Below are 25663 nucleotides of genomic sequence, written 5' to 3'. Positions count from 1 at the left end.
CTTCCAATATTCCACGACCACCAGAGTATTGCCACTTAACCCATTCCATCGGGGGTCATTCGTCAAATTGGCCATAAAAACACTTTGGTCCAATATCACAAAAAAAAGAATAAGTAAATAAATCGAGAATGGAAGCTAACTTCGGCAAGCCAAAGCCTAATAAAAAATGAGAAAAAAAACTTAAAATATGAGTTTTTAAAAATATGTTTTTAATACTTAAGTTCGGAAAAATGCAACTCGATTTTCGGTTTTACGTAAATAATTCGTTACAACATTTTCATTGGAATTCCGAGCTAAAACATTGTATTTTGGACCAATTTTATCGCAAAAAACAAGAATCCAAAACACCTTGTATAAATGCTAAAATCGTAAAAAAATAATTTGGACATCGATAGTGTATGCCCTCAGCTACACAAAATAGTCATTCTTTTGACGAAGTTTGGACCAAATTAAATAAATAAACCTAGTTAAAACCTACTATTATATAAAACATTTTCAAGATGAGTTAGAAAAGACAATGAGCCCAGAGTATCAAAGTCAAGAAGTGGATGCCAACTGAAATACAGATTCCAAAACCACAACCTAAAGAAAATCTCGGGCAGCTGGACAGAATTTTATCAGTTTTATATCCGTTACTCGTAGAGTATTTACACTTTTCTCGGACTATTAGGCCACGCCCACTCTAACGCCCACAAGTCGTGAAATAATGTAGAAATACGATTGATAAACTCACAACTAATTTTGTAATTTATTTTCGATCCGCGAATAACTGCTCCTTTAGTGTATAAGGTCAGAAATGTATAGTATTGCAAACTTGTGACCTGAATTATAAGATCCCCTGAGTATAAAAAGCGAACGCTTATCGCACTCGTTTCGTACTTATGTACTTATTTATAGCTAGCTGATAATCTAGAACCGCAGAATGATCTTAAGATGCTACTGTGCGCAAGTATGTTTGTAGACACCTTCTTCCGGTATTTGAATCGATTTCGGGAATCACATTCAACACCAGAGCAGAAGTGCAATCGTTGCCTTGACTTTGCCCTTTGGGTTGCAACCACCTCTAACATGCGGAGCTAAGAATAATAGAGTCCTCAGGCTGGAAAGTACTCTTATTCAGATCATTCTCCTTTACATACATAATGACTCAATACAATCTTTTAAAATACGTAATTTAATAACGATTACAAACGGCATCCGAATGAAAAGTAAAATACACAGATCAGTTGTAAAATAATCTCAATCACTTTATCAAATCTCCCAGTTTATCAAATGAAAACAAATTAATACCAGACACCATTAGGAGTACAGTATAGATTTAGTGATTTTTATTAAAATCCAAATATTTTATACTTAAACAGTGGGACTCATAAGAACTTGGGCCTTATCATCATTTCAACGAACTTCAGTGATATATTATTTATGAATTTATGCCATGAGCCCCAATGAATTCCTATACCTTTGCCTTCTTTCAAGTATTTTCCATTGAGCGCACTGTAATTTAAAGTGATTATAGTAAGAAGATTTAAGCAGAGCATAAATAAACAGGTATACCTAGATCCACAGTTATTGTGCCACCATGCACCATATCTAGAGGCACAATTTCCTTTATGATTGTCATTATCCCGATCAAATGTGGAGAACTTTTGGTTCTTATTAAATTCGAGGGAGTCTCCGGCTTCACCAGAATATTTCCCTAAATTCTTCAACTCGTACAATTCCTCCTCACTCCCAATCATAAAGTCATCATAGTGAGCGTAACTGGTGGATCCATTAACCAGCCCAAGTTTAATGAAGAGTTCGTGGGGTCGTGCCTCAGTCATCCGATGCAATTTTTCCAGCCCGATGAAGAATTCTCCCCTGACATTCCCAAATCCAGATTTATAATCATGCCACTTTCTCTCGAAGTTCTCAGATCCGTCAATGCGTCTCTGAATTACAGTCCAACCAGGTGGAGACGACGCACATGACACCTTAAATGGTTCCATCTCCCTGAGTTTTATTTGGTATTCCGAAAGCTGACTAGATAGTTCTGATTTTGTTTTCTCAATCGCTTTAATTTGAGTCCTAAAGTCCGAGATTTGTTCATCTCTATTTTTAAGGAGTTCTTGCTGGCTTTTGATTTGCCCCTCTTTCACCTTTAAAATATCTTCTTTGCTTTTGATTTGACCTTCGGATATTTTTAACTTACTCTGTAAGTCTTTTATTGTATCTTTCAAAGTAGTTACTTGGAGTTTGAGTTCATCGTTGGCATTGGCTGTTATTTTCATCTGTACAAAATAATTTAAAATAGGCGATAAAATAATAATCATTGCATTCGTTTTCAATATTCTAATAAGTTGATTAATGTAGTAAATCTAAATTGAGCTTACACCAAAAAAAAACGGACAACTTCTAAATACGCCGAGAAATGTCAGCGTCAGTTCGAAGCTAAAATAAATGCTAGGATAGAAATTTGAATATTACCTAATAAAGCTCTAAACAATGCAATATGACAATTGTTGTGCAGTTTTATTTAATGGGCTAAAAAACTCTTACTTTTGTGTTTTCTTTAGATGCAATTTACATATAATCAGAGATAAGCACTTCTGATACGAACGCGAAAGGATGTCTCTCTATAAGTAACTCACCGTCCTAAGTTGTTCCTCCGTTCTGTCCAATCTCGAATCCAGCTTGGTCTGCAGAGCCTTAATTGAATTCGCGAAGTCATCTTTTGTGATGATCTTGCTCACGGATTCCTGAAGGCCAGTGTGCTGGCCCTCCATTTTTTTCTTAAGTTCCTGCAGTTGATTCTTCATTTCGGAATTCACCGCCATATGTTGTTCTTCCGCCAGCTTGAGTCTCGAATCGAATCCGGCCTTCAGTTCTGCCTTGATTTCATCCAACGTCATTCGCATACTATCAGTATCGTCGAATATCGGGTTGAGAGCGGCCAGGCAAAAGGAGCCACACTGTCTTGGTTCATCTTGGAGAACGCACAACGACTGATCCTTTGAATTGAACCCAATTCCTCCTTGTACACTTGGAAAAATTAATAAGCCAAGCAAATAGGATAATAGGCTCAGCATCTTAAGATGTTCCATCTACTCTAATCGAATTTATAAAGTATACTAAAATGTAGCTATAAGTTGAAGAAGCAACGAAGTCTAAAATATTGCTGATAAGTCCCGTGAACATTCATATTCCGCATGTATGGGACGTGGTCTTTCTAATCTCTGGTCCGTTGCCCAAAAATCGGAAGAAATCAGATCACCTTATACGTACATATGTATACATATGTATGGACCATAAAAATGGAAATGAGCTTATGTTCTTATCGCTTATTTTATTTTATTTTTATATTAGTTTATTGGCAGAATACCAATGGTTTTTATTTGTTTTTTAAGTCATTTGGAAACCAAAAAAACAGCGGGATAATTGCATACTTCTTCGAAAACAAATTTACAATCTGAAAATAATCTTCTGCTTTGTTTATTTGAGATTGTATGTGCGCTAATATATTGATAGACACTATCTACTGGGCTTTCCAGAATCTAGAATCCATGATTCATTCGGATCATAAATCACATTTGTAGAAATTTCTTGGGAAATTCAATGGGCATGTGTAACCTTTTGAGCGAACGACCCAAAATTATTCCCTGGTATTGTCCAATTTCCGAATTTCGGGCTGAAAAAGTGTCCAATTTTATTCCTATTAGTTTCCTTTAAACAAGTAATATAATAGTACATAGTGCTTACTGTTTAATTGCTTTAAACAGTAATTTAATTTCACAGCTGATAAATTTAAGTTTTGCCCAATTTTCGCAAAAACCGAAAATAATGTCGGTCAACAAATTAATTTTTCCAAATCAACCTGATTATAACAAACAAGAAAAGAAGCAAATTTCGGCAGGCCGAAGTTTTGTATACCCTTTAAGTTATTACAAAACGACTATTTCGATTTCTATATTCAATATTACTAAAAACAATGAAGCTAAAAACAATGAAATTACACAAATATAAATATACCTTAGGGTACGTGGTAGTCTGAAAATGCCCCCAGTTTTCTTGTTTTTTTTTTGTTATTGGGCGACAAGCACACACACAAACACTGGAAAAAAAAGAAAGGAAAATCGGTGGTAGGGGATGTCTGGAATGTCTGCTCGTTCCTGCCACAAAAAACACTCAAAGGCTGAAAAGCTTTTCGCTCACAAGTGGCAACCGGAAGTGTTGTGCGGCTCAAGAGCCTACTCAGCACGCACACACACACTCGCAGAGAAACACACACTAGCACACCCACACACACACACACGCACACGCACTGGCAGGACGAAGAGCACGGACATGTCGAGACATGTTGAAAGGTGGAAATTGAGGCGATTTACTTTTCGCAAAATAGGCTTCATCGCTGGCCTAATGCACTTTCCACTTTCCACTTCCCTTTTTCCTAACCCTTTCATTGTACGATATTTAAGTTTATAGGTCAGCAACTTGTTGAGGCCGGCATAAATCATTAAGGATACACCTATTGACCGGAATCAGACCCACTGAATTTTACTCAATAACAAGCCTTGGCTCTTGATAACATAATCAAAATTAAGATCAAAATGTTTAAGGCATTTTAAATTAGAAACATTCCCAGCATTCGATATCTTCCCAGCGCAATGTTGAAGCACATACATACAGATATGCTAATTAAATTTATTAGGCCCAATTTCCTTCGATGCCAGAAAACGGATTTTGTCTTAATTAATCCAAATAAACCGCCGGCTAACAAAAAGTGGCGACTCCCCTGTTGCGTCCCCTCTCCAAAAAAATAAAGGAAAATATTTATGAAAATTACTTCGACAAAGTCGTCGCACAAATAAATAAAGCGGCTGAAGGGAAAGAGAGGTGAGTGGAGCAAGCAAACTAATCACAATAATCACGCTGAAATAAAATTAATAAAAATGCGTGGCCCGTTGGCACGGCAAGGAGCATTTAAGAACATAAATAAAAATTAGCAAAACCAACAACGAGGCAGCGAACGGCAAACAACAAGGACTCGGACTTGGTCCTGTGTGGCCGGGTAATAAAAGCCACAAATATAAAGAAATTACACAGGCCAAGAAGGAGCGAAAGCGGAAAAGTTAAGGCAGCCGGCGAATAAACGAAAAACTAATAAAATCCTTTGACCAACGTCCTGCGCAGAGGGAAAATGCTGGATTTCCCATGGATTTCCCAAGATTCGTCCTTTGAAACTTAGTGGCCGGCGGAAAAAAAAAAAACAAATATCAGGTGAGGCCCCGGCCACTTGTTCTAATTGCAGTCAACGATATTTCCGATCATAAAAATAATTAACTTTTAGTGCAAGGCGACACAAAGTCGTATAGTATGTTTTATTTATTTATTTATTTACTAAATTAATGCAAAATATTTAAAACAAAATCATAATTAAAACTGAGAACGGTTTGAGGAAGTTTTCCAAGCCCACCAAGAAATTTTAAAATGGAAATTTATTTTTTCTATTAAAACTTAGAAACAAAATGACTTGAACAAAAAATAAAACAAACTATTTAGGGCTCTAAACTATTTTAGCTGTAAATACCAAATTATATGATAAAAACATTTTGCCGGAGCAAACATTTTAACTTTGGATATAAGTCTTTTAAATTCAAAGTGAAAATCACTAATATTTGTGTGAAAATTCCAAGTAACCAATGGTCAAAAATTTGATTTATTTAGTCTCCTTCCTCCATTGAACTTTTGGCATAAATTGCATTTAATTTATGCACGAAATATTTTCGATTCTGCACAAATTATATTTGGCCATTATAACAATAACAATTGCCGAAATTAAAATAATAAGCAATACATACATGTGTACACACTGCAGGCAGTACATAGATCGCTCTATATTACATTAGTGTGTATTTTTGGCACAAACAATCGGAATACATTGCAGTGGCAACGAAATTTTCGCATTAATTAATCGCAGAAGGACAGCTCAACCTGATTAGTGGCCCAAAAATATAATTGTGGGCCTGGGAAAACGTGTTTTTCCCGCCCGACCCTCGATGCCAATTTCCCAGCCAATTAGAAGACGTAGTGTACGGAGAAATTTAATTAACATTTTCAAATGTTTTGCATGCCCGGACATGTTCGGCCGTAAAAAGTTTCGCCGACCTGAACTCGACACCCCCGCACTTAACCCATGCCGAGCAATTTGTCCGAAAACTGTCGTTGGTACAGGGCCTTAACCCCCACCTGCCCACCCGGGGCCTGATTACTTTGACTCCGTTTTTGTCTCGTGTAACAAAATTTCAATGGAAAATAGTTTTTATGACACATCAACTGCTCCCATCTCTCTGCTGCCCAAACACCAGCGCCACAAATAATAGTACCATTTTAAACAAAGTTTCGAAAATGATGAAAGCATTTTTTTTTTGTTATATAATAATCAACTTATCGCACAAAGAAATCCAACGTTCAATTTGTATATTTTAGCTGACAAAAATGTATAAGCGGATTTAAATTTCAATTTTAAATTGCTTACGTACTGCTAATAACAATATTAAATAAAATTTAATTTAATTGAAATATGATTTCTTTGTTCCACATTCATTTTAATTAAATATATTGTCGAATAAAAGTGCACAAATACTTTTATTTCGACCGCAACTGTACACACATATGGGGATGTGCTTAGAACGCCCCGAAGCTTTTCCTCTGTGTTTTTGTGTGGTGAGAGTGAAAAGTTGAAATGCAAATGCAGAAATGAAAATTAAATACAAAATGCTAAGTACTTTCATCACAGCAGTTGAGCACCTGACTTTTGCCAAATGAAATTCTCAAATTTGCCAAAAACAGTCCAACTGCTTGAGGTTCAACTGGTATAGAAAAATATATAGCCAAACAATTACGTATTTATCATTTAGTTTATCGCCACTTTTTGTTAGACTTGTAATTTATATCAAGTTGCTGTCAATTCCTTTAACTTTTTTATTTAAATTAACTGCATTGTATTTTTTGAAGTCCATTAGACTTGGAATTCCTTTTCTTTTGGTTCTGTGAAATGTTTCCAGGCGGTAGAAAAACATTGAAAAATTCTTTGCAAATATCTTGTAAATTCAATTTGAATTTTAAATTCTTTGGCAAGCTGCATTTGCGGCTTTTGTCAGAATAAAATCTTTAACCACATTTACGGGTTCCATAATTTCCTTTTAGAATTTGCGAAATTCCTGAAAAGTTTTCTTTACAGCTAAGATATTTATTTTCATAATTTGCCAAAATTGTTAAAGTTAATTAACCCCGAAGCAAAAAATTCCTGTTCGTGGGTTGCCATTCACGTTGACAGCATCTTTTTCATTTCACTAAATTTCAGGTGTCAGATAATGAATAAAAAACTTTTTAAAAAGATTTTCCTGAAAGTCGCAAGGAAAAACCACATTGATTGTCATTAAATAAAAAATATTAAGGTTTATAAATTGAATAGGTTTATTTCCATTTCGGTTTTTGACTATTTCCAAAAGGCTAATTGCATTAACCTTTGCCCGCCTGTGGTTTGTACGTATAAAAAAAATGTGGGCGTGACCTTGGCCAGTGCCAAAATATATCCGGTAAAATGTCATGCCAAAAACCGAAAGGACTTGACAATCGCCCGCAAAAGTGGCCAGACTGCTTACGATTGTCCAGTGGGCTACGTAAATCGAGGCAATAGAAAGGGATGGCTGCAAGGAAAGAGAAGGCACGAGTCGAAGAGAGAGAAATGGAGACACTTCCATGTGTTATTTGTTTCGCCCTGGACGCAGATAAAATTAAATTTACACAAAAGTGTAACTTTCTTTCACCACTTCTCGTTTTTTTTTTTTGGGAGAAACTTTTGTTTGTCTTCGCGATTTTTGCCGTGCGTGTATGTGTTTGCTCGAATATTGGATTTTTTAGACCCTTGGGCTAACATTTTTTTGCCAGCGAGATAAATTTGAAGGACATTTTCCTTTCACCTTTTGGGCCACTTTTTGTCTGATTTAAATGCCTCTTCGGACATTAATATTTAACATACTAAATTGATTTTATATACTGAAAGAAACATATAATTGAATCACAAAACACTGCGGAAAAAAATAGACCATAATTTTTAGAATACATATTATTTGATTAGCTGTATACTTTAATATTTTATAATTTATTTTTGCATTATTCTGGAAAAACAAAAGCAATTTAAAGTATATTTTTATATGGTTGTGTTTATCGCCGTCTTCAGTTTTAATAATTTGTTTACTTTGCCTGCAACTATATTTTTAAGTGTTCCTTGAAATTCTAGTTATTTTCCATTGATTTCTAAGTAATCCGAACAGCCACGATTAAAATCAGAAACACAAAATATTCGTGTTTATTATGTTTTTCAGCCATCATCTGGTTGTCAGTCCGTCTTATTTCGCCCACGTTTGATTCGCACAGCTAGGAGTAAACTCCCCATTTTGTTCTGCTTGTCATTTGCTTTTATTATTATTGCCGAGCAACGAAGAACCCCCTCCGATAAACTCAGCCCCCCCACACAACAAAGGCTCGTATAATGGAATTTATTTTATGGCCAACAGGTAAGAAATTTTCCTTGTCCTTTTGGCGTCCTGCTAATTTCGTCCTGCTTTTACTATTTCCCAGCAATGGCTGCGAAAAGTACGGGAAACCTGAACCGACGCTGTCCATATGTTGCAAAGCAATATTATTTAATGCCCCGCCTGGAGGCGTAAAAAACACAAGAGGACACCCAAAGACAATTAAAATTTATTCAACGTTCTTCGGGGGAGTGTCCAAAAAATAAGGGAAAATATAAACATAAATATGTAATAAGCAGGGCATTCCGACGAAAATCGAGGATGGAGGACTGCTGTCGGCATTATGCGACTTACATTAGCGTGTTAATGCAATTAAAAAGTCGGCTCAAGGCGCCGGAATACCCAAAAAAAGAAATAATAGGTTGCCAGGACAATGAATCTTCGGACGAGAAAGAAAAAATTAAATTAAAAATGCTTTCACTTTCGCAACAGTCCCAAAGGAAACAATGGTAAGGGCATTTTCTCTGTTTAGAAAACTGGGGAAAACTTTAAGACCATGAAATACAGATGGGAATCCATGTATATCCATATCTATTGTAATATAATATATTCCTCATTTATCAATGGGCATTTGTCTTATTTTTTACAGGCATTAATCTCTTTTGAATTGTATTAATAAGGCAAAAAGAAAGTCCCCAGATAATCCGGCAACAACTCAAAACTCAAGAATAAATAAAAATTGAATATGCATAACTTTGAATTTCAGTATTTTAAATATTCTAACAATTAATGGTTACTCAAAATATTTAATATTTAATTAAAGCTTAAAAAACAAATAAGAATACATAAACAATAGTCCAATAAGGTGCGGTTCTATTTTTAAGTTTGTTGTAAGCCAATGGATAGAAAATACATATTTAAAATATATTTTCAGTACTCTTCGACTTTTCACTGTGTTTTAAATACCTTAAAACCTTTTCGCATTTATGCGACAGTGTGATGAGAGTCCGGGACCTGTGAACCGCCATCCCCTTGACCCTGTCATTTATTTAAAGCTGCTCTGGGGTCACCAAGCCCCCCTGACCCCCTCCCCCTCCCCCTCCCCCATCCCTTTTATAAAAGGAGACCATTGGCCCAGCTCACTCATAAATCATTTTCGTGCCGCGCGCTGCCGCAGAATGACACACGACTGCCGTTCACCTCCCACCTCCCACCGCCCACCTCCCACTACTCCCCCTCTCCCCCGCAGCAGGTGGCATACAAAGACCCCCCACTCCCCTTGCCACCAATCCAACGGCCCCCAGGAACTTTGTTTGTTCTCATTGTTGGGTTTGTTTGCAGTTCTCGGGGTCACAAATTGTTTTCGAGCTTGCCGGGGTTCCAACAAATTGGAAAGTGTTCCACAAGTAGCACGTGCCACGCCCCCCCCTTCGGCCGAACGCCCCTGGTCTGTCCGCGGCCATTTAATAATAATAATAATAATAATAAAGAAGGGCCGGACAAAAAGGAGAAATTTGTGCCCAGAAAACAAAACTTTCTCGGGGACGAAGCGTTTTCATTATTTAAATAAAAATTCAAATTAAATAAGATTAATTCCAGTGTGGGACGGCAGAAGGCAGAGGAGCTCTTTACATAATTCCACTCAACGCCACTTGAAGATGACTAATGACAGATTGTTCAGTCATCTTGGGGACTACACTGAGAAAAAGGCCTAATAAAAAAAGTAAAAGAAAAAAGGATTAAATAATATAAGGTAATGGATCTTAGAAAGTTTGCATGGCAGGTTGCACGATCAAGAATAAAATAACTTAAATTCAAAATATATTTAAGCATACGTATTAAAGTATAAATAAATATTTTTTCAATTTTTAAAATACTTAAAATTTGGTTCAGAAATCATAGCAACAAAAGAAAATGAGTAGGTAGAAATGTAGGTAATGGACATAAAATAAATAAACGATTCAAATTGGTTGGCTTGAGGCCATTTCAAGATTACTTTAACATTGCTATCTAGTACATCCACATTTGTTCTAAGTGCAGAATGACTGGTAGGTGTTTAAGAGCAGGGTATGCCGCCACCCACAGATATGTCACATTTGTCTAGCCAACAAATACTTCATCAAACTTCCGCAGGAAAACACTTGAGGCTCCTGCGGTGATTTTTCTAAGCTGTCAACTGCAACTGGTCCTGGAAACTGGACATGGCCAGGATATCATCATCAGCAGCAGCAGCCAACCAGCAGAGATACTAATTGTCGTCCATAAGCCCCAGGCACTGGGTGTTTCCGAAACTAGTAAGCGAAAATTCAGCAGTAGAGCCCAGGAAAAGCCATTGCAATATAGGCGGAAAATTGGATCACACGGCAAAACAAAATAAAATATTTTAACAAAATTTTAGAAACATAAATATTATATTTACAATTTGTGACCTTAAAATAATAACAACATGAGCTGACCTGCTTTAATAAAGTTCAAATTTTAATTCAAGTGAATAAAAAAAAGAACTGCCTCGGTTAAAAATATAGAACACATTAATTTGTTAAGATTAAATGTTAAAAATATTAAAGTGTACAATAAATGACAGTTAAATATTTTAAAGAATACTTGCAAATAAAATACAAAAATTAACATTAAATACAAATATACTATATATCGCCATTAGCGAAATGCATTTTTTATGCACTTCATGGAAGAAAACCAAATGGAAAATACTGCAAAAATGTGTGCACACATGGCCAAAATAGATTTGCCGTAACATATGCAATAGACGTAGTCCTTCTGTGATTGATTGCCAAATCCCCTCGCCAGAGTGTGAAAATGCGAAAAATATTGCCCGAAATCAAATTGTCAACGCATCCCAATGAAACAGAGGGGATTTTCCACTAAAATGCAAAGCAATTAGCAGCCAGCGATGGGAAAAGACAGGAAACGGAAGAGGATTTCTTCCCCTTTGAGTTTTTAGTAAAAGCTGCGATTTTTAGCACCTTCGTCCCCTTGAGTGGCGCCGCCTGGTGGCCAGCCCCCGCAGATCTGGACCCGCTAATGAACAACAAACTTAAGGGTTTTCCGGTGGAAAAAACGTAACGAGCAATGGCAACAAAATATCGTCAATAAGGCAAACGGAATTACAGAAATTAAATGAAATGCAATTAACCAGCTAAATGGGCAAAGCCCTCGAGGAAGGGAAATGTGAGAAAGTTGCGAGGGAAAATGGAAAATTCGTCCGGAAAGCAGCGGATTTTTTTTTTGCCAAGGAGAAGGAATCCGACTTGTAAACTTAGATTCAGGAATCACACTTCTGTTCGGTAATTAGCAAATGCAAAATTACAGAACACACTAGGAAAAATAAATGTAAAAACAAATCAACAATTTAAATAGCCATTTTGTACCCACAAATAAAACAAATCATTTTTCTTTATATGCTAATTGTGTTAATAAAACCATTATTAAACTGATTTTAGTTTATAATAAATGAGTAAATATTATTTTTAAATTTCCAAAATAGTTGATACTTTTGAAACACTTTTCCCTTAGTGCAGGGGTGGGGGAGAAGCAGCTCCTTGGGACTTTCGTTCAATTGGATGGCATTGCCGGGGGCTCATCCTTGATTCCTTGGCCATGCAAATGAGTTGGATTTATGCATCCCAGTTGCCCCTTCTTGGAGCTCCATCTTGCAGCTCCTTCCGGGCATTTTCGATGCACATCGATTGATTTCGCATCAACGCAAAATGCGAAACGGATTATTAAACTTGCCACTGGCCAGGTGTGTACCGAGCAGCAGAGCCACTGGGAAAAGCTGGCTGAGAAAGCGGCTGGGAAATGGAAATGGGGGAAACTGGTGGAAGACAATTTTGCAGCTGCTGCAATTTTCGATAAATTCTTTGCTCAAAAGATGCGCTGGATAAATGGGAAAAGGGCGGTGTGGGACGCTATGGGATGCAGCAGATATTTCATTCATTTCCATAATTTTAATAAAATTGAAGAAAAATATTCAAGGCAATGCCGCAGAAGCAGCGACAGCAGCGGACGATGGCGAAATGAAAAGCGGAAAATGTGAAAACGCAAAATATGCGGCTATGTAATAGCGGCCACGTCACATGCACAGTGGTCCAAAAGTCTTTGAAAAAATTGATTAATTACCCAAACTATATTTAATTAAGTTATATTCATAATATTGCGAAATAAACTGGGCATTATATTATTGTCCAAATACAATGTTTTAGAAATAATAGGTAAAAAGTTAGGCAGTCATCAAAAATATGGTATATATCTAATATTTCAATGGATTATTATCGATCAATAGATATTGATGAATTGTCTGGGCCCAAAAAAAACTAGAATTAAAAGAAAGTATACAAAATATTATTTAATATCTATCTATGCATTGTTAACCGATTTTTTTCATTAGTTTTAATAAGTGTTTTTATAGTTGTCAATCTCTCCTGTCATGAAATATATTAGTTCAAGTGCTTAGCTATTTTCTTTTTATAATTTTCCAGCCCTAGTTTCACAGTGCTTGATTGCAGCCGCTGGCATTTTCATCGTCTTCATTCCAATTCGGTTTTCTCAACTTTATTCTCCTTTTGTACCTGGCCCCGTTCGGTTTTGTTTTTCCTATTTTTAAGCTATACACATGCCGCTATTTACCCCTTGCCGCCGACGCCCCTGCCCCCAGTCACATCTATATATCTATATATATATATATATATATATATATATATGTATATATATCTTTTCCCATGTGGAGCGATGGGGAGCATGTCAAGCAAATGACATAATTCAGTTGCTGGCAAAGTTTTTGACTGATGCCATGACAAGTGGCCCCCTTTTCCCCGTTCCCCCTTTCCCCCCGCCCCTGGCACCACACCATCCTGGAGGCCATCTCCTCCCATGGCCTCTTGGCCAAAAGTTCAGCGTTGGATTCTGATGCTCGCTGATTGCCGACCATCTTGCCAAAGCACTCATTTTCATTCCCTTTTATAAACACTGAAAGAAAAATATAGAGCTAAAAATGATGGGCTGAAAATATAGGTAACATTTAACGGTCTTAAATTAAACTGTTCTAAATTAAAGACAAAATAATTAATACCAAGAAAAACATGGATATGTAATGTTTTACAACTTATAAAATATGTTTTGTTTACAATAGATCATTTTAAATTGGTTTGCAAAATAAAAACATAGCTTTATAAGTTTTATGGCATCTAAAATAATATTAAAATAATTTTTAATAAAAAAAAATTATAATGTCATGAACAATTATTTTTTTATGATCGCGAAACAATATTTCATTAATCTTTTAAATGATAAGGAAATAACTTTTCGTTAGAATTACTTTTTTGTATATATTGCTTGATGGAAATAATACATTTTCTAAGTGCATTTGTTTTCGAAAGAAGAACAAGCCGAAGGAACCGAAGCCAGAAGATATGTCACCAGGTGGAAGTGCGCATTTAATCCAACCAAAAGTCCTAACATCAACAGCCAAACTGTTTCGGAAAACAAAAAACAAAAAAGAGTCAAGTCAAGGACTCGAAGTCGAGGGGCTAATACCAAACATGTGCCGCCTCTAAACAATAAAAATGACTTTCACTGAGATGGGGAAAATGGTACAAAAAAAAAAAAATGCAGGGGCAAATTAAAATGTTCAAAAGTTTTTCAGGACAACCGGGGTGAGCTATTTGCCCCTTTTCTTCATGGCAAATTTACGAGGTCCTCCCGTAAAGCCACTTGAAAGCATCTCTCGCTCATAACTCATGATGTTCTCGGGCCTCTCCTTGGTCCTAAATCTTTTTTATTTTTCTCCTGCTTTTTTTCCCTCCATTGGGCTTTTAATTACGCCCAAGCCCCTGCAACATCAGAATGGCCCGAAATTAATTTAGCCAAATCATGGGGAATCAACAGGAGTAGGCCGAAAAAAAAAGGACATGTGCGTGACGAAAGGGGAAAAGGGCAGGCCAAATAATAGAATAGAATGGAATAGAATGGAATGGAAAAGGGCACATGCAAACAAGGGTTAAGCAGCGCCAGCCTCCACATGACATGTGTGGGCGTGTCTGTGCCCCCTTTTTATATTTATGGATACTACGTGTTGTAGTGGGCGTGTTACGGCCATATCCCACCTTCTATTTCGCTGCCGTTTTTAGGGCCAAAGCGACAACATAAAACAGTCGTAAAATTTATTAAGTGACATTTTTGTGTATGTAAAATAAAGCAGGCAAACAAAAACAAAAAAAAGGGGAAAGAACAGGCATAACCATAAAGAAAACCAACAGAAAAATATAAAAATAAAACATCGTAAACACGAGAAAAACATTTGCTGGACAAACGTTAATTACGCAATGGTTTAATAATAAATAACTAAGAAATATGAGAAAATCCGAGAGGCTTTTACAAAAGTTTGACCAACGAATTTCCCTTGGATTTTTTTGCAATCAATTAAATATTAATTAATTGGCTTGTTGTCTTCTCTCCTTTTTGGCCAAGTTCACTTGCTAATTTTACATTTCCTAATTGCTCATCAGTCGCTTGATTGTTGCCCCGCCTCCTGGAAAAATCCCCTTTTTCGCGAGGTCCTGGCTCATTTAGCTGGTTAATTGCATTTCATTTAATTTCCGTAATTTCGTTTGCCCTATTGACGATATTTTGTTGCCGTTTCTCGTTACGTTACCCATAGTTTGTTGTTCATTAGCGTGCCAAAGTTGCTTCCAAATCTTGGGGGCTGGCCGGCAGGTGGCGCCACCGCGAGGACAAAAAGGTGTTGAAGGGGCCAACCATCATTCCTTCTCAGGTTCTGCTCTTTCGCTGCTAATTGCACAGCATTTATGGCCCCCATTTCAACTCCCTTGCCTTTTTACATTGTAACATTAAATTTGTGTACATTTTGTTTCTGGCTTTTAAAAAGCTCAACATAAATTTTGAAATTTCTCAAAGCATTGAGTTTCCAACATTTGTAAAAGTTTCTTAACAATTTTCACCGGAATACCAGCTACTGCGGTTATTTCCGTTGTTACTCCAATAATTTTGAACGCATCAACAAACATCTGTTTAAAACTATGTGGTTATTTACTGGAAAGAATTGAGAGATTCTAGTTCCTTCATCTGGTCCTTCTTAATCGCTTCAATGAGATCTAAGGCATAGCGAGATCCCTTGTCCATCAGCGAATCCCCTTCTAGTATCTCCATAAAAGCCTTCAGAATCATTGGTACTTTCGACTGAATAGCTTCACCATTGGCTTCGTAGACCAGCAACATGGCCTGAGCCACCAGTCCATGTTCCAAATCCACATCTGGTATATCCCTAAAAGGCAGCAACTCCAAGAAGCTGTCCAGAAAATCGCTGACAGGACAAATGGTATGGTCCTGTAGCATCATTTTACTGGCCAGAACACATCCCTGCTCCCTTTGTGTTCGAGTCCACGACTCAGGCTCACGCAGAGCGTTGGCCAGTGGAATGGCCAAAGTCGTGATGATGATCTCCGGTTTTCGGTCTATTAACTTGACCACTTCGACCAAGGACTCGAAGCTGCGCTTTCGCCACTTCCTTTTGCTAGCCAGCAGACCCTGGGCAGTACATCTACAGAGCATCTCATAGTACGGATGGCCCTCGTGGCCCAGGGATTCCAAGCAGCGGATGATAACGCCGCAGAGGAAGTACTTTCGGGCAAGATCCTTTCGGGGACGCCACAGGGATCGTAGGTTGATCGTCTTCACACAGGCGACAAACTTCTGGGGACCCACAATGTCACCAAAGACCGGAAGCAGTTCGCTCACCGTCTGCAAGAGGATGAACTCCTGGTGGACCAGTTTACTCCAAAGTCTTGAATCACTCCAGTCCTCGGGGCCCAGATCCTCGTAGCAGTTCAATTCCTGTTGGATCTGGCACTTGAGTTTGCGACGCAGAGCCTTTCGCATAATAGCGAATAGTTTGTCGGCATGTTTGGGTATCTTGAAGGTCGCCATGCCGAGATTCTGCAGCAGGGTCTTGCAGCAATTCAGAGCCCCGATCACGTGGTCAAGGTGGTAGGTCTGCAGCATGGAGCGAAATAGCCGGGCAAGGACCTTGGAGCACAGACTTTGGGCCTCGTCGACTTTGTTCCGCCGCCATTGGTGCAAAATAATCTCGATGAGGGTGGAAAATCCCTCCGGCCTTAGGCGTCTTGAATCTTGAGTACACTGGAGCAGGAGGTCAGTGGCCTCCATGAAATACCGATCGAACTGATCTGGCAAGTGAACCACCAGGCTCTTGAGGCAACTCACAGCCTCCTCCCTTTCGTCGGTCACATGGTCGCATTCCTGGGTTGACATATATTCAAACAATAGCCCCACCTCGTCCTCGTTCTGGTTTTCACTTTCCGACTGAGACTCTCCGTCAGTTTCGATATTCACCTGCTGGGATTTGTACAGCTCACAGAAAACGCTGTTGATGATTAGGTCAAAGGGGGCCTTGAAAGCATCGGGAACTGTGGCACACAGCTGACCCAAGAGGTCAAAGGTGAACCTCGGAATGGCATTCCTTTCCTGGAGAATGGACAATATCATCTCCAAAAGATCCAAAGCCAAGGGGAAGAACTTTTCTTTGTTCACTCGACCAATCATTCCAAGAACCTGTATTTCAAACAAAAGGATTTAATGTCTTATATTTTTGAGAGACGTCGTGATTCACACTAGGTGTAAAATCTCAAAGTTGTAATCATGTTTAAGGATTAGTTTGTACCAAATCTGATATTTTTAAATAAATTAATTCCTTAACTCACCCGCAAGGCCTGCGACTTTAGCTGCAGTGCATCATCGCCGGGAAAATAGAGACACGGCTGGACCGCATCCACAACCCGGTCGCAATAGGGATGCAGTGCCTCCCCTGGGGCCACCTTTCCTACGACGGCAATGCCACTCAAGGCCATCTGCCGTGCGAAAACCGAGCTGCAGCCCTTTTCCAGGAGTCTCAAGAAACTGCCCATCAGCTCGGGCACATGTATGGCGACCACATCGTCGCGCAGACTCTCGACCAGGATCTCCATGGAATGAAAGAGCCGCGGGGAGTCCACGGCCATTCGATCGAAACAGGATACGTACAGGGGCATCAGACGATCGGCCAACTGGGTGATCTCCGGCTGCAGGTTCTCCACCATCAAGCACATCGCGAACTGGGCCGCCCGCCTGACCATCATCTCCGCCGGGTCATCCAGTCCGCACTCGATTAAGGCCAGGAGGCGTCCCAATGGCATCTCGTCCAGTTGATCTACGGTGCCCTCCGCCACCACGCCCAAGAAGATCAGGATGCCCAGTCGCTCGCTGGCCGGCGGCTTGGTTTCCAGGTGTGAGCTGACCAGGTCCAGGCACAGGGGTACGAAATCATCGGCCACCAGGCGGGAGGAGAGCGATCGGACGGTATCGACGGCGGGGCCCACGATGGAGTTCTGCGCACGACAGGCGTTCAGATAATCCTCCAGAGCCTCACCTTCCGGCTCGAGGGTCACGCCAATGAGGCGGTACAGAACCATGAGCACACCGTCCATCATCTCCAGCTCAATAATCTTGCGGAACCTCTCCAAAAGAAGTCGTCTCAGAATAACCATGGCCATGATGCGCATTGGCATGGCCAGATTGTGATCCGCCACCAGAGAGACAACTTCCGGCACCAACAGACGCAACTGGCGGCCCATGGTGGCGGGCAAATGGTCCAGGAGACTCTTCACCAACTGGTAGCCCCGGTAGCAGTACTGCTCTTCCGACTCATATGGCCACAGGCGGAACAGGCGCATTATCAGGGGCATTCGCTCGATCAGTTCGCCGGAGACCTTCAAATTAAATGCATAGTTCATAAATATCGATATTTAATCAATAAAATATGTTTAAATACTGTATTCACTAAATTTGGAAAAGTTATGGACGGTATAAGTCCAATATTGGGAGTGACAACTCTTCCAAAACTTAAAAAAAACTGTGAAAATGGTTCAAAAATTCGATCAACGTTAAAATGAAAATTTTGAATGCAGATTTTTAGAGGATGAACCCACAAGTCTTTAGAGGTATGTCACTTTGAAATCGGATTAAGTTTGGAAAAGTTATGGACTGTGGAAGTCCAAGGGTGAGTCACCTTATTACAACTCATCGGAAACTTAGAAATAAGTAACATGAAAATGGGTCAAAAATTCGATCAACGTTAAAATGAAAATTTTGAATGCAGATTTTTAGAAAATGAACCCACAAGTCTTTAGAGGTATGTCACTTTGAAATCGGACTTAATTTGGAAAAGTTATGGACTGTGGAAGTCCAGGGGTGAGTCACCTTTTTACAACTCATCGGAAACTTAGAAATAAGTAACATGAAAATGGGTCAAAAATTCGATCAGCGTTAAAATGAAAATTTTGAATGCAGATTTTTAGAGGATCAACCCACAAGTCTTTAGAGGTATGTCACTTTAAAATCGGATTTAATTTGGAAAAGTTATGGACTGTGGAAGTCCAAGGGTGAGTCACCTTATTACAACTCATCGGAAACTTAGAAATAAGTAACATGAAAATGGGTCAAAAATTCGATCAACGTTAAAATGAAAATTTTGAATGCAGATTTTTAGAGGATCAACCCACAAGTCTTTAGAGGTATGTCACTTTAAAATCGGATTAAATTTGGAAAAGTTATGGACTGTGGAAGTCCAAGGGTGAGTCACCTTATTACAACTCATCGGAAACTTAGAAATAAGTAACATGAAAATGGGTCAAAAATTCGATCAACGTTAAAATGAAAATTTTGAATGCAGATTTTTAGAAAATGAACCCACAAGTCTTTAGAGGTATGTCACTTTAAAATCGGATTTAATTTGGAAAAGTTATGGACTGTGGAAGTCCAAGGGTGAGTCACCTTATTACAACTCATCGGAAACTTAGAAATAAGTAACATGAAAATGGGTCAAAAATTCGATCAACGTTAAAATGAAAATTTTGAATGCAGATTTTTAGAAAATGAACCCACAAGTCTTTAGAGGTATGTCACTTTAAAATCGGATTTAATTTGGAAAAGTTATGGACTGTGGAAGTCCAAGGGTGAGTCACCTTATTACAACTCATCGGAAACTTAGAAATAAGTAACATGAAAATGGGTCAAAAATTCGATCAACGTTAAAATGAAAATTTTGAATGCAGATTTTTAGAGGATCAACCCACAAGTCTTTAGAGGTATGTCACTTTGAAATCGGATTAAATTTGGAAAGGTTATGGACTGTGGAAGTCCAAGGGTGAGTCACCTTATTACAACTCATCGGAAACTTAGAAATAAGTAACATGAAAATGGGTCAAAAATTCGATCAACGTTAAAATGAAAATTTGGAATGCAGATTTTTAGAAAATGAACCCACAAGTCTTTAGAGGTATGTCACTTTGAAATCGGACTTAATTTGGAAAAGTTATGGACTGTGGAAGTCCAAGGGTGAGTCACCTTATTTCAACTCATCGGAAACTTAGAAATAAGTAACATGAAAATGGGTCGAAAATTCGATCAACGTTAAAATGAAAATTTTGAATGCAGATTTTTAGAGAATGAACCCACAAGTCTTTAGAGGTATGTCACTTTGAAATCGGACTTAATTTGAAAAAGTTATGGACTGTAGACATTAGAAACTTCGAAAAAGGGTTTATATAATTATTTTTTTCCTACCTGCATGTTCTTGTGTCCGACAGCCAAGGCTCGGGTCCAGCCGACGACCAGGCCTTCTGTGATCGGGGTCACCAGGCATCCCTCGTTATCGGCCAGCTGGAGGCCATCGAGGAATATGCGCTGCGCTCGATCCATTTGGTGCAGAAACACTTCGGGCGTTTCCTTAGCAAGTTGGCTAAAAATAGTGGCGCCCAACTGGCGGTCCTTCGCGTCCACCGACAGACAATTGGCCTCCACAAAGGCAAGGATCGCGGAGCTCCACTCGCCGGGTTCCTGGGACATGGCCAAGCCCACGATGCGCACGGTGGGGCCACGCAGTTGCTCCACATCGTCGTCGACCAGGGACTTCAATGCATCGAAGAGTAGAGCAAGGATCTCTGAGCTCTGGTCGGCGGTGAGGGACTCCCAGTACTTGCCATCAGTAATCTGCGATTCCAGGACCTTGGCTGCGTTTAGGCGGACACTTACCGCGTTCTTGGAGCTCATCAATAATGCGCAAGAAGTCCTTGTGCCATCGCCATCGCCATCGCCGAATTCTTCAGCCAGGGCTTCGCTGGCACTACGGACTTCCTTCTCCTGAACAGAGGACATGCTATTAAGCATGGTGATAGCCTGATCTTCGCGATTTTCCATTGTGGATTGCATTTTAAGAATTAATAAACTTGGTAGTATTTTACACAAAATATGAAAATATATAAATGCAAAATGTTGTTAGAGACACGAGAGTACTGTGAGGTTTAAAAGTAGGTTAGTGAGTGAAGTGAGTAGACATTTGGGTCGTAAGCATACTTGACTGCTACAATCAGAGCACTCTTGATTTTGAGTTTTGGAAAAGTTTCGAACTTTTAAAGTTCATGTTCCTAAATATTATCAGTACTACAATTTTTTAACATTTTTATTTTATCAAGTTTTTAATGGAAGTTTATACATAGATGTTAAAAAAAAAATATCCATTTAGCCAATTAAATGTTAGCTAATTCAGTTTCTAAAAGGGTTATCTAGAACTTCACTTCAAGATCTCATAATTTCATTAATTTAATTCCAATTTTAAGGTGTGGTTTTATTTTTTAATAATTTAATTATGGCCAAGTTTTTGAATAATTTTTATGTTGATTTTTTGTAAGTTTCCGATGCATTGCAGAAAGGTGACCCATAACTCTCCTAATTAAATTCGGGGCTTAAAGTGGCTTTATTCTTTAATAATCAGCAGTTAAATGTATTTATTTAATAGTATATGTTACAATATTTTGGATTAACATATACTAATACTAATAATTGTCGATGGCTTGTAGAAAGTTGACCCACAACTGGCCAAATGTACATATGTACAAAAGGCGTTTCACTTGTCGTTCAGATGGGAATTTGGGGATGCCAGTGCTCCTGCCCCAGAATGCCACTCCTCCCCTCTGGGATCGCTGGGTTTGGGGTCCGCTATCTCGGGTCGGTATGTGAGACCCCGGGGCGGATTCGTCGGCGGTGGCAGGGGCGGCGGTGGCGGTATCAGCGGCAGAGGGTGCTTCAAGGGCCAGGGATAGACGCCGCCGTGCCGCTCCATGATGCCACGCTTCTGCGGCTGCCTCAGCTCGAAGGGGAGGCTTTTTTGGGTGGTGGCCAGCACCTTGGCCTCGCACTGCAGGGCGTTGTAGAGCTCGATCTTCTTGCGGGTGACCCTGTGGGTGGTGGGTGGACTGATGGCCTGGTTAACGCAATTGTCGCGCCACAGCTCAAATTCGCCGTGGGTGAAGGCCAGGTTCGAGATGTCGTTGATTTCGTGGTGCATCACCAGATCTTCGTAGCGCAGCTTCAGCGCCACATTTGTGGGTATGTCCTCGACCTTGTAGCCGATGTCCAGTTCGCCGAGGCCCAGGATCTCGGCGATGCGATAGTCGGGCAGCTCCTCCCGCCCATTGATGTTCACCCGGACGAAGCATCCCGTGACGGCCTGCTCGAAGGCGGGCCGGACCAGGAGCAGGCCGATCCGGTGGCGACTCAGGCGCAGCTGCTCCAACTCGCGGCGACTGGCCACGGGCACATCCGGGGCGGGGGCCCCCTCGTGTCCCTCCGCCCACCGCTCGTCCTCGTCGTCGATCCGCAAGGGCGAGGACCTCAATCGCCTCAATTCCCGGACTATTTCCGCCGCCGGGCGACGAGTCTGCCGACCGGACATGGACATTCAAACGGTTTGCTCTGCTCCACCAAATGGCGCGCTAAAAGCATTTAAACAATTTTTGCTGACTTTAGAGATTTGCTAGGACCAAAAATGAAATGGTGACAACTGGATCGAGGTCGGAAAAACAGTTTGAGAAAATTCAGAAGTGAAAATACGGATTAAGACTCCTTTAATTCAGGAAATTATTGTTCTTTCGACATTCATTTAGGTGCCATTTTAATAAATAGTACTTAAAATAAGAAAAAGTTACTCTCATAAATAAATTATAATCATTTAAGTATCATTTTTATCAGATGAAATAATTTACCATAATTTATTTTGAATCAATCCAACATTTTACAGAAAGATTTTCTCAGTGTTGTGTGCAGAATTAATTAGGCATTTCTATTGTCTTTGAATGGCGGCCAAATTGTAAAAAGGGTTTTACGAGCTTATATGTGGTTTTGTGTAAGGTATTTTTAAATACCCTTTTTTATAATTTTTAATTTAAGTTGAACCTAATGTGAGCTTTCTTTGCGCTTTTTAATACGAGTAACAAGCAAAATAATTTCAAACAAAATCTTTGAAAGATATAAGCTGCGAAAATGTTTTATATTGTTAATATTTTGATTTTATGGGAGTTCATTTTTAATAACACTTTTGTGTTAAAATATTAGTAACGTAAAATGGATTACATATTTTTACAGGGTATCCTTTTTGTTATCTAGTTCATCCATTGGAATGCATTTAACGACCCGCCTCCGTTTTATGCCCTCCATAAATGCGAGGGGCCAAACTATTAAATTTATATTAATTTCTCAGTTTTTTCTTGGCGAGCATTTCACTTGGCACCCGCTGCTTAACCCCCTATTGCCCCATCCCCCCCCATTCCGATTATACCTGCTGGAGTGAAATGGGTGGATCTTTTCCCATTTGGCAAAAGATTTATTATACAATTGCTTTAATTACAGTTGCAGCTAATTGTATGCGGACCTCCCGGGCAGATGCTACTTTTGATGCTGGCACAGTGCCCATTGAGTGGTGGTAAGAGGGGAGGGGGGTTTGGGTAGTGGGTGGTGGGTTAATGGGTGGGTGGTGGTTGGTGGTTGGTGGTTGGCTGATGGAGGGGTAATGCAAAATCTTTGCATGCTTTGTATGTGAGTCTGCATAAATAACTTGGTTGTATGTGTGGCACATCGAATATGCTGCTCACGCACAAATTTTCCTTGCGCTTCTCCTCGGCCTTGCCACTCCCACTCAGCGCCCAGCCCCCAACCGCCCCCCATCTGCACCACCACCCCCTTCTCACCCCAGAATCTATGGATCCTCTACCCCATCCTTCAGCATGCGCACACACTTAAGGGCAAACTCGTTTATGCAAGCTCAGTCATCATCATCATCATCATCATCGTCATCGTCATATACATCCAGCGCCACAGCAGCATCGCTATCCAGGCCATATCCCATATCCTTTATCCTGCATCCCCCTTCCCCCATCACCATCCCCCATTCCCCCCGTAAGCCCCACCCACTCACAACATCCAACACCTCCTCATCTTCGACGAGCTGACCAACAGAAATTCCCTTCGATTCCGATGATGCCTTCTTTTTTGGACATACAGCGAACGACACACTGCGGATAAATAGGTTAGGCGAAGGCCATCAAGGAATATTAATTATATATAAATATTTTAAATTTTAAATTGAAATATTTTACATAACAAATTAACACTAAATTTCGCCTTTTGAAATATATTTTTATTGATTTTGGGAGCCTAGCATATTTTTCAGTGCACACATGATGATAAAGATGGAAAAAGATTTGAAGAGGATGAGAATTCGCAGCATTAGACAGAAAGTTAGAGGAAGAGGTCCTAAATAAAAACCTTTGTTTTATAATAAATTTATAAATCCATTTCGTAGTCCAATACCTTTGGGAAACGCATCGAGAAAAACTGAGACATTAATCAAAAAACTATAAGCAATGGATGGATACAAATATATTGTTTTACATATACATTTTAATGGTTTATTCAATCGTTTGTTTTTACCCTAACCTAGTTGCCTGCTTGGCAATTAAAAAAGATAATTGGAAGCACCTAGCTTTAATTGATCTAGCTAAATCAAATCCTTTAATTCAGTCAGACAGACAGATAGTATATAGTATGTATCCTTAGCTTGCAGATAAAAGGCATAATTCCATTGCTAAACTTTAAAACAAAGCATGTTGCGTTGAAGTTATTAAAACGCCGCAAACCTGAACATCATGCAAATAATCTAAACAGAGTGGCTATGGGTGTGAAAAATCCTAGAAAATGCTGAATGCCATGAGAGCCATCCATCACGAGGGCATCAGCTGGTGAGGACCCAACATCAAGTCTACGAGGCTCAAGAACTTTTCCTCGAACACCTTTGGGCCGGGGGGCGAAGTACAGTCACCGCCATAACGGCCAGTCAGCCACGCCTTGACGTTGACAGGCTGAGCAAAAAGTTTGCGTCCACCAGGAGAGCCAGGACCAAACGAAGGAGGAGCTCTGGGGGCGTAACCCTCATCCAGTTGGCTGACATGCCGAGCCCAGACCCCTTTTCCCCCCGCCCAACTGGGCTGCCCAGAAATGGAGACATAAGTATTTAACTGGCTGGTTTCTAAGCCTTAATGAAATGCAAAATAATACCCTTGCCGAATCATTGATTCTTCAGGAAACATGGTCACATTGCGCCTATTCTTCAGGTAGCATGGTAACATTGTCCCCTTCGTATCGTGACATGGTCACACTGGCCCTTCTTTAAGGTTTCAAGGTCACACTGTTATTGTTAATACAATTGTTGCAGCAGTCTAGTACTACTTACTTGGCCGTATTCGAAACGAACTCGTCTTCAGTTGGTAGTAGGCAAACGCACTTACCAAAAACTCACGGACTTAAGTGCTGGAAAATTCCCATACAGCAACTGGCGGCGGACGCAGGCTGGCTAAGAGCGAATCTAGGATGCGGATACCCATGTCAAAAAAAAAAGAAGACAAAGAAGAAAAAGGCAACAGGAATGTGACTAGGCCAGGGGCAGTTGCCAGTTGCGAGTTGCCAGTTGCCAGTGAGGCAGTGAGGCAGTCAGGCAGGGAAACTTGTTTGTTGCACAGAAACAAAAGCGCTTCCGCTTTTCATGTAAAATGACAGAAACAAGTGTTAATGGTTTTGGGCTTAGGCGCCGCCAAACGCGAAGGGAAAAGTAGGAAGGACGCAGGATAAAGGACGCAGGACGGACAGCTGGACAGTGTGCAGTCCAAGCAGATTAGATTGCACATTAGAGGTGTGGTGGCGAAGTAGTACCTCTTTTGTAACAATTT

The 25663-nt window shown here is 39.7% G+C and overlaps 3 protein-coding genes across 3 annotated transcripts; all 3 read right to left on the bottom strand.

Moving 5' to 3' along the window:
• Nucleotides 1-1367: 1367 nt before the first annotated feature.
• On the bottom strand, nt 1368-3083 carry LOC108046075 (fibrinogen-like protein 1). The gene is made up of 3 exons (XM_017125629.1): nt 2631-3083; nt 1555-2270; nt 1368-1494 (listed from the first exon to the last, which is right to left on the bottom strand). Exons 1-3 carry the CDS (start codon nt 3081-3083, stop codon nt 1368-1370), a joined length of 1296 nt encoding a protein of 431 aa, XP_016981118.1.
• An 11735-nt stretch (nt 3084-14818) lies between these two features.
• On the bottom strand, nt 14819-20907 carry LOC108046160. Its single transcript, XM_017125736.1, has 3 exons — nt 20172-20907; nt 17273-18316; nt 14819-17123 (listed from the first exon to the last, which is right to left on the bottom strand). Exons 1-3 carry the CDS (start codon nt 20814-20816, stop codon nt 15582-15584), a joined length of 3231 nt encoding a protein of 1076 aa, XP_016981225.1. The 5' UTR covers nt 20817-20907; the 3' UTR covers nt 14819-15581.
• Nucleotides 20908-21380: 473 nt separating this feature from the next.
• Nucleotides 21381-22436, bottom strand: LOC108046102 (RNA polymerase-associated protein RTF1 homolog). Its single transcript, XM_017125663.1, has one exon. The coding sequence runs from the start codon at nt 22342-22344 to the stop codon at nt 21511-21513; it is 834 nt and encodes a 277-aa protein (XP_016981152.1). The 5' UTR covers nt 22345-22436; the 3' UTR covers nt 21381-21510.
• Nucleotides 22437-25663: the final 3227 nt, after the last annotated feature.

This window comes from Drosophila rhopaloa, unplaced genomic scaffold (assembly GCF_018152115.1).
Source record: "Drosophila rhopaloa isolate 14029-0021.01 unplaced genomic scaffold, ASM1815211v1 contig_3, whole genome shotgun sequence".
NCBI lineage: Eukaryota > Metazoa > Arthropoda > Insecta > Diptera > Drosophilidae > Drosophila > Drosophila rhopaloa.
The sequence above is the reverse complement of the archived record's forward strand: the minus strand, read 5'-3'. Positions and strand labels throughout refer to the sequence as shown.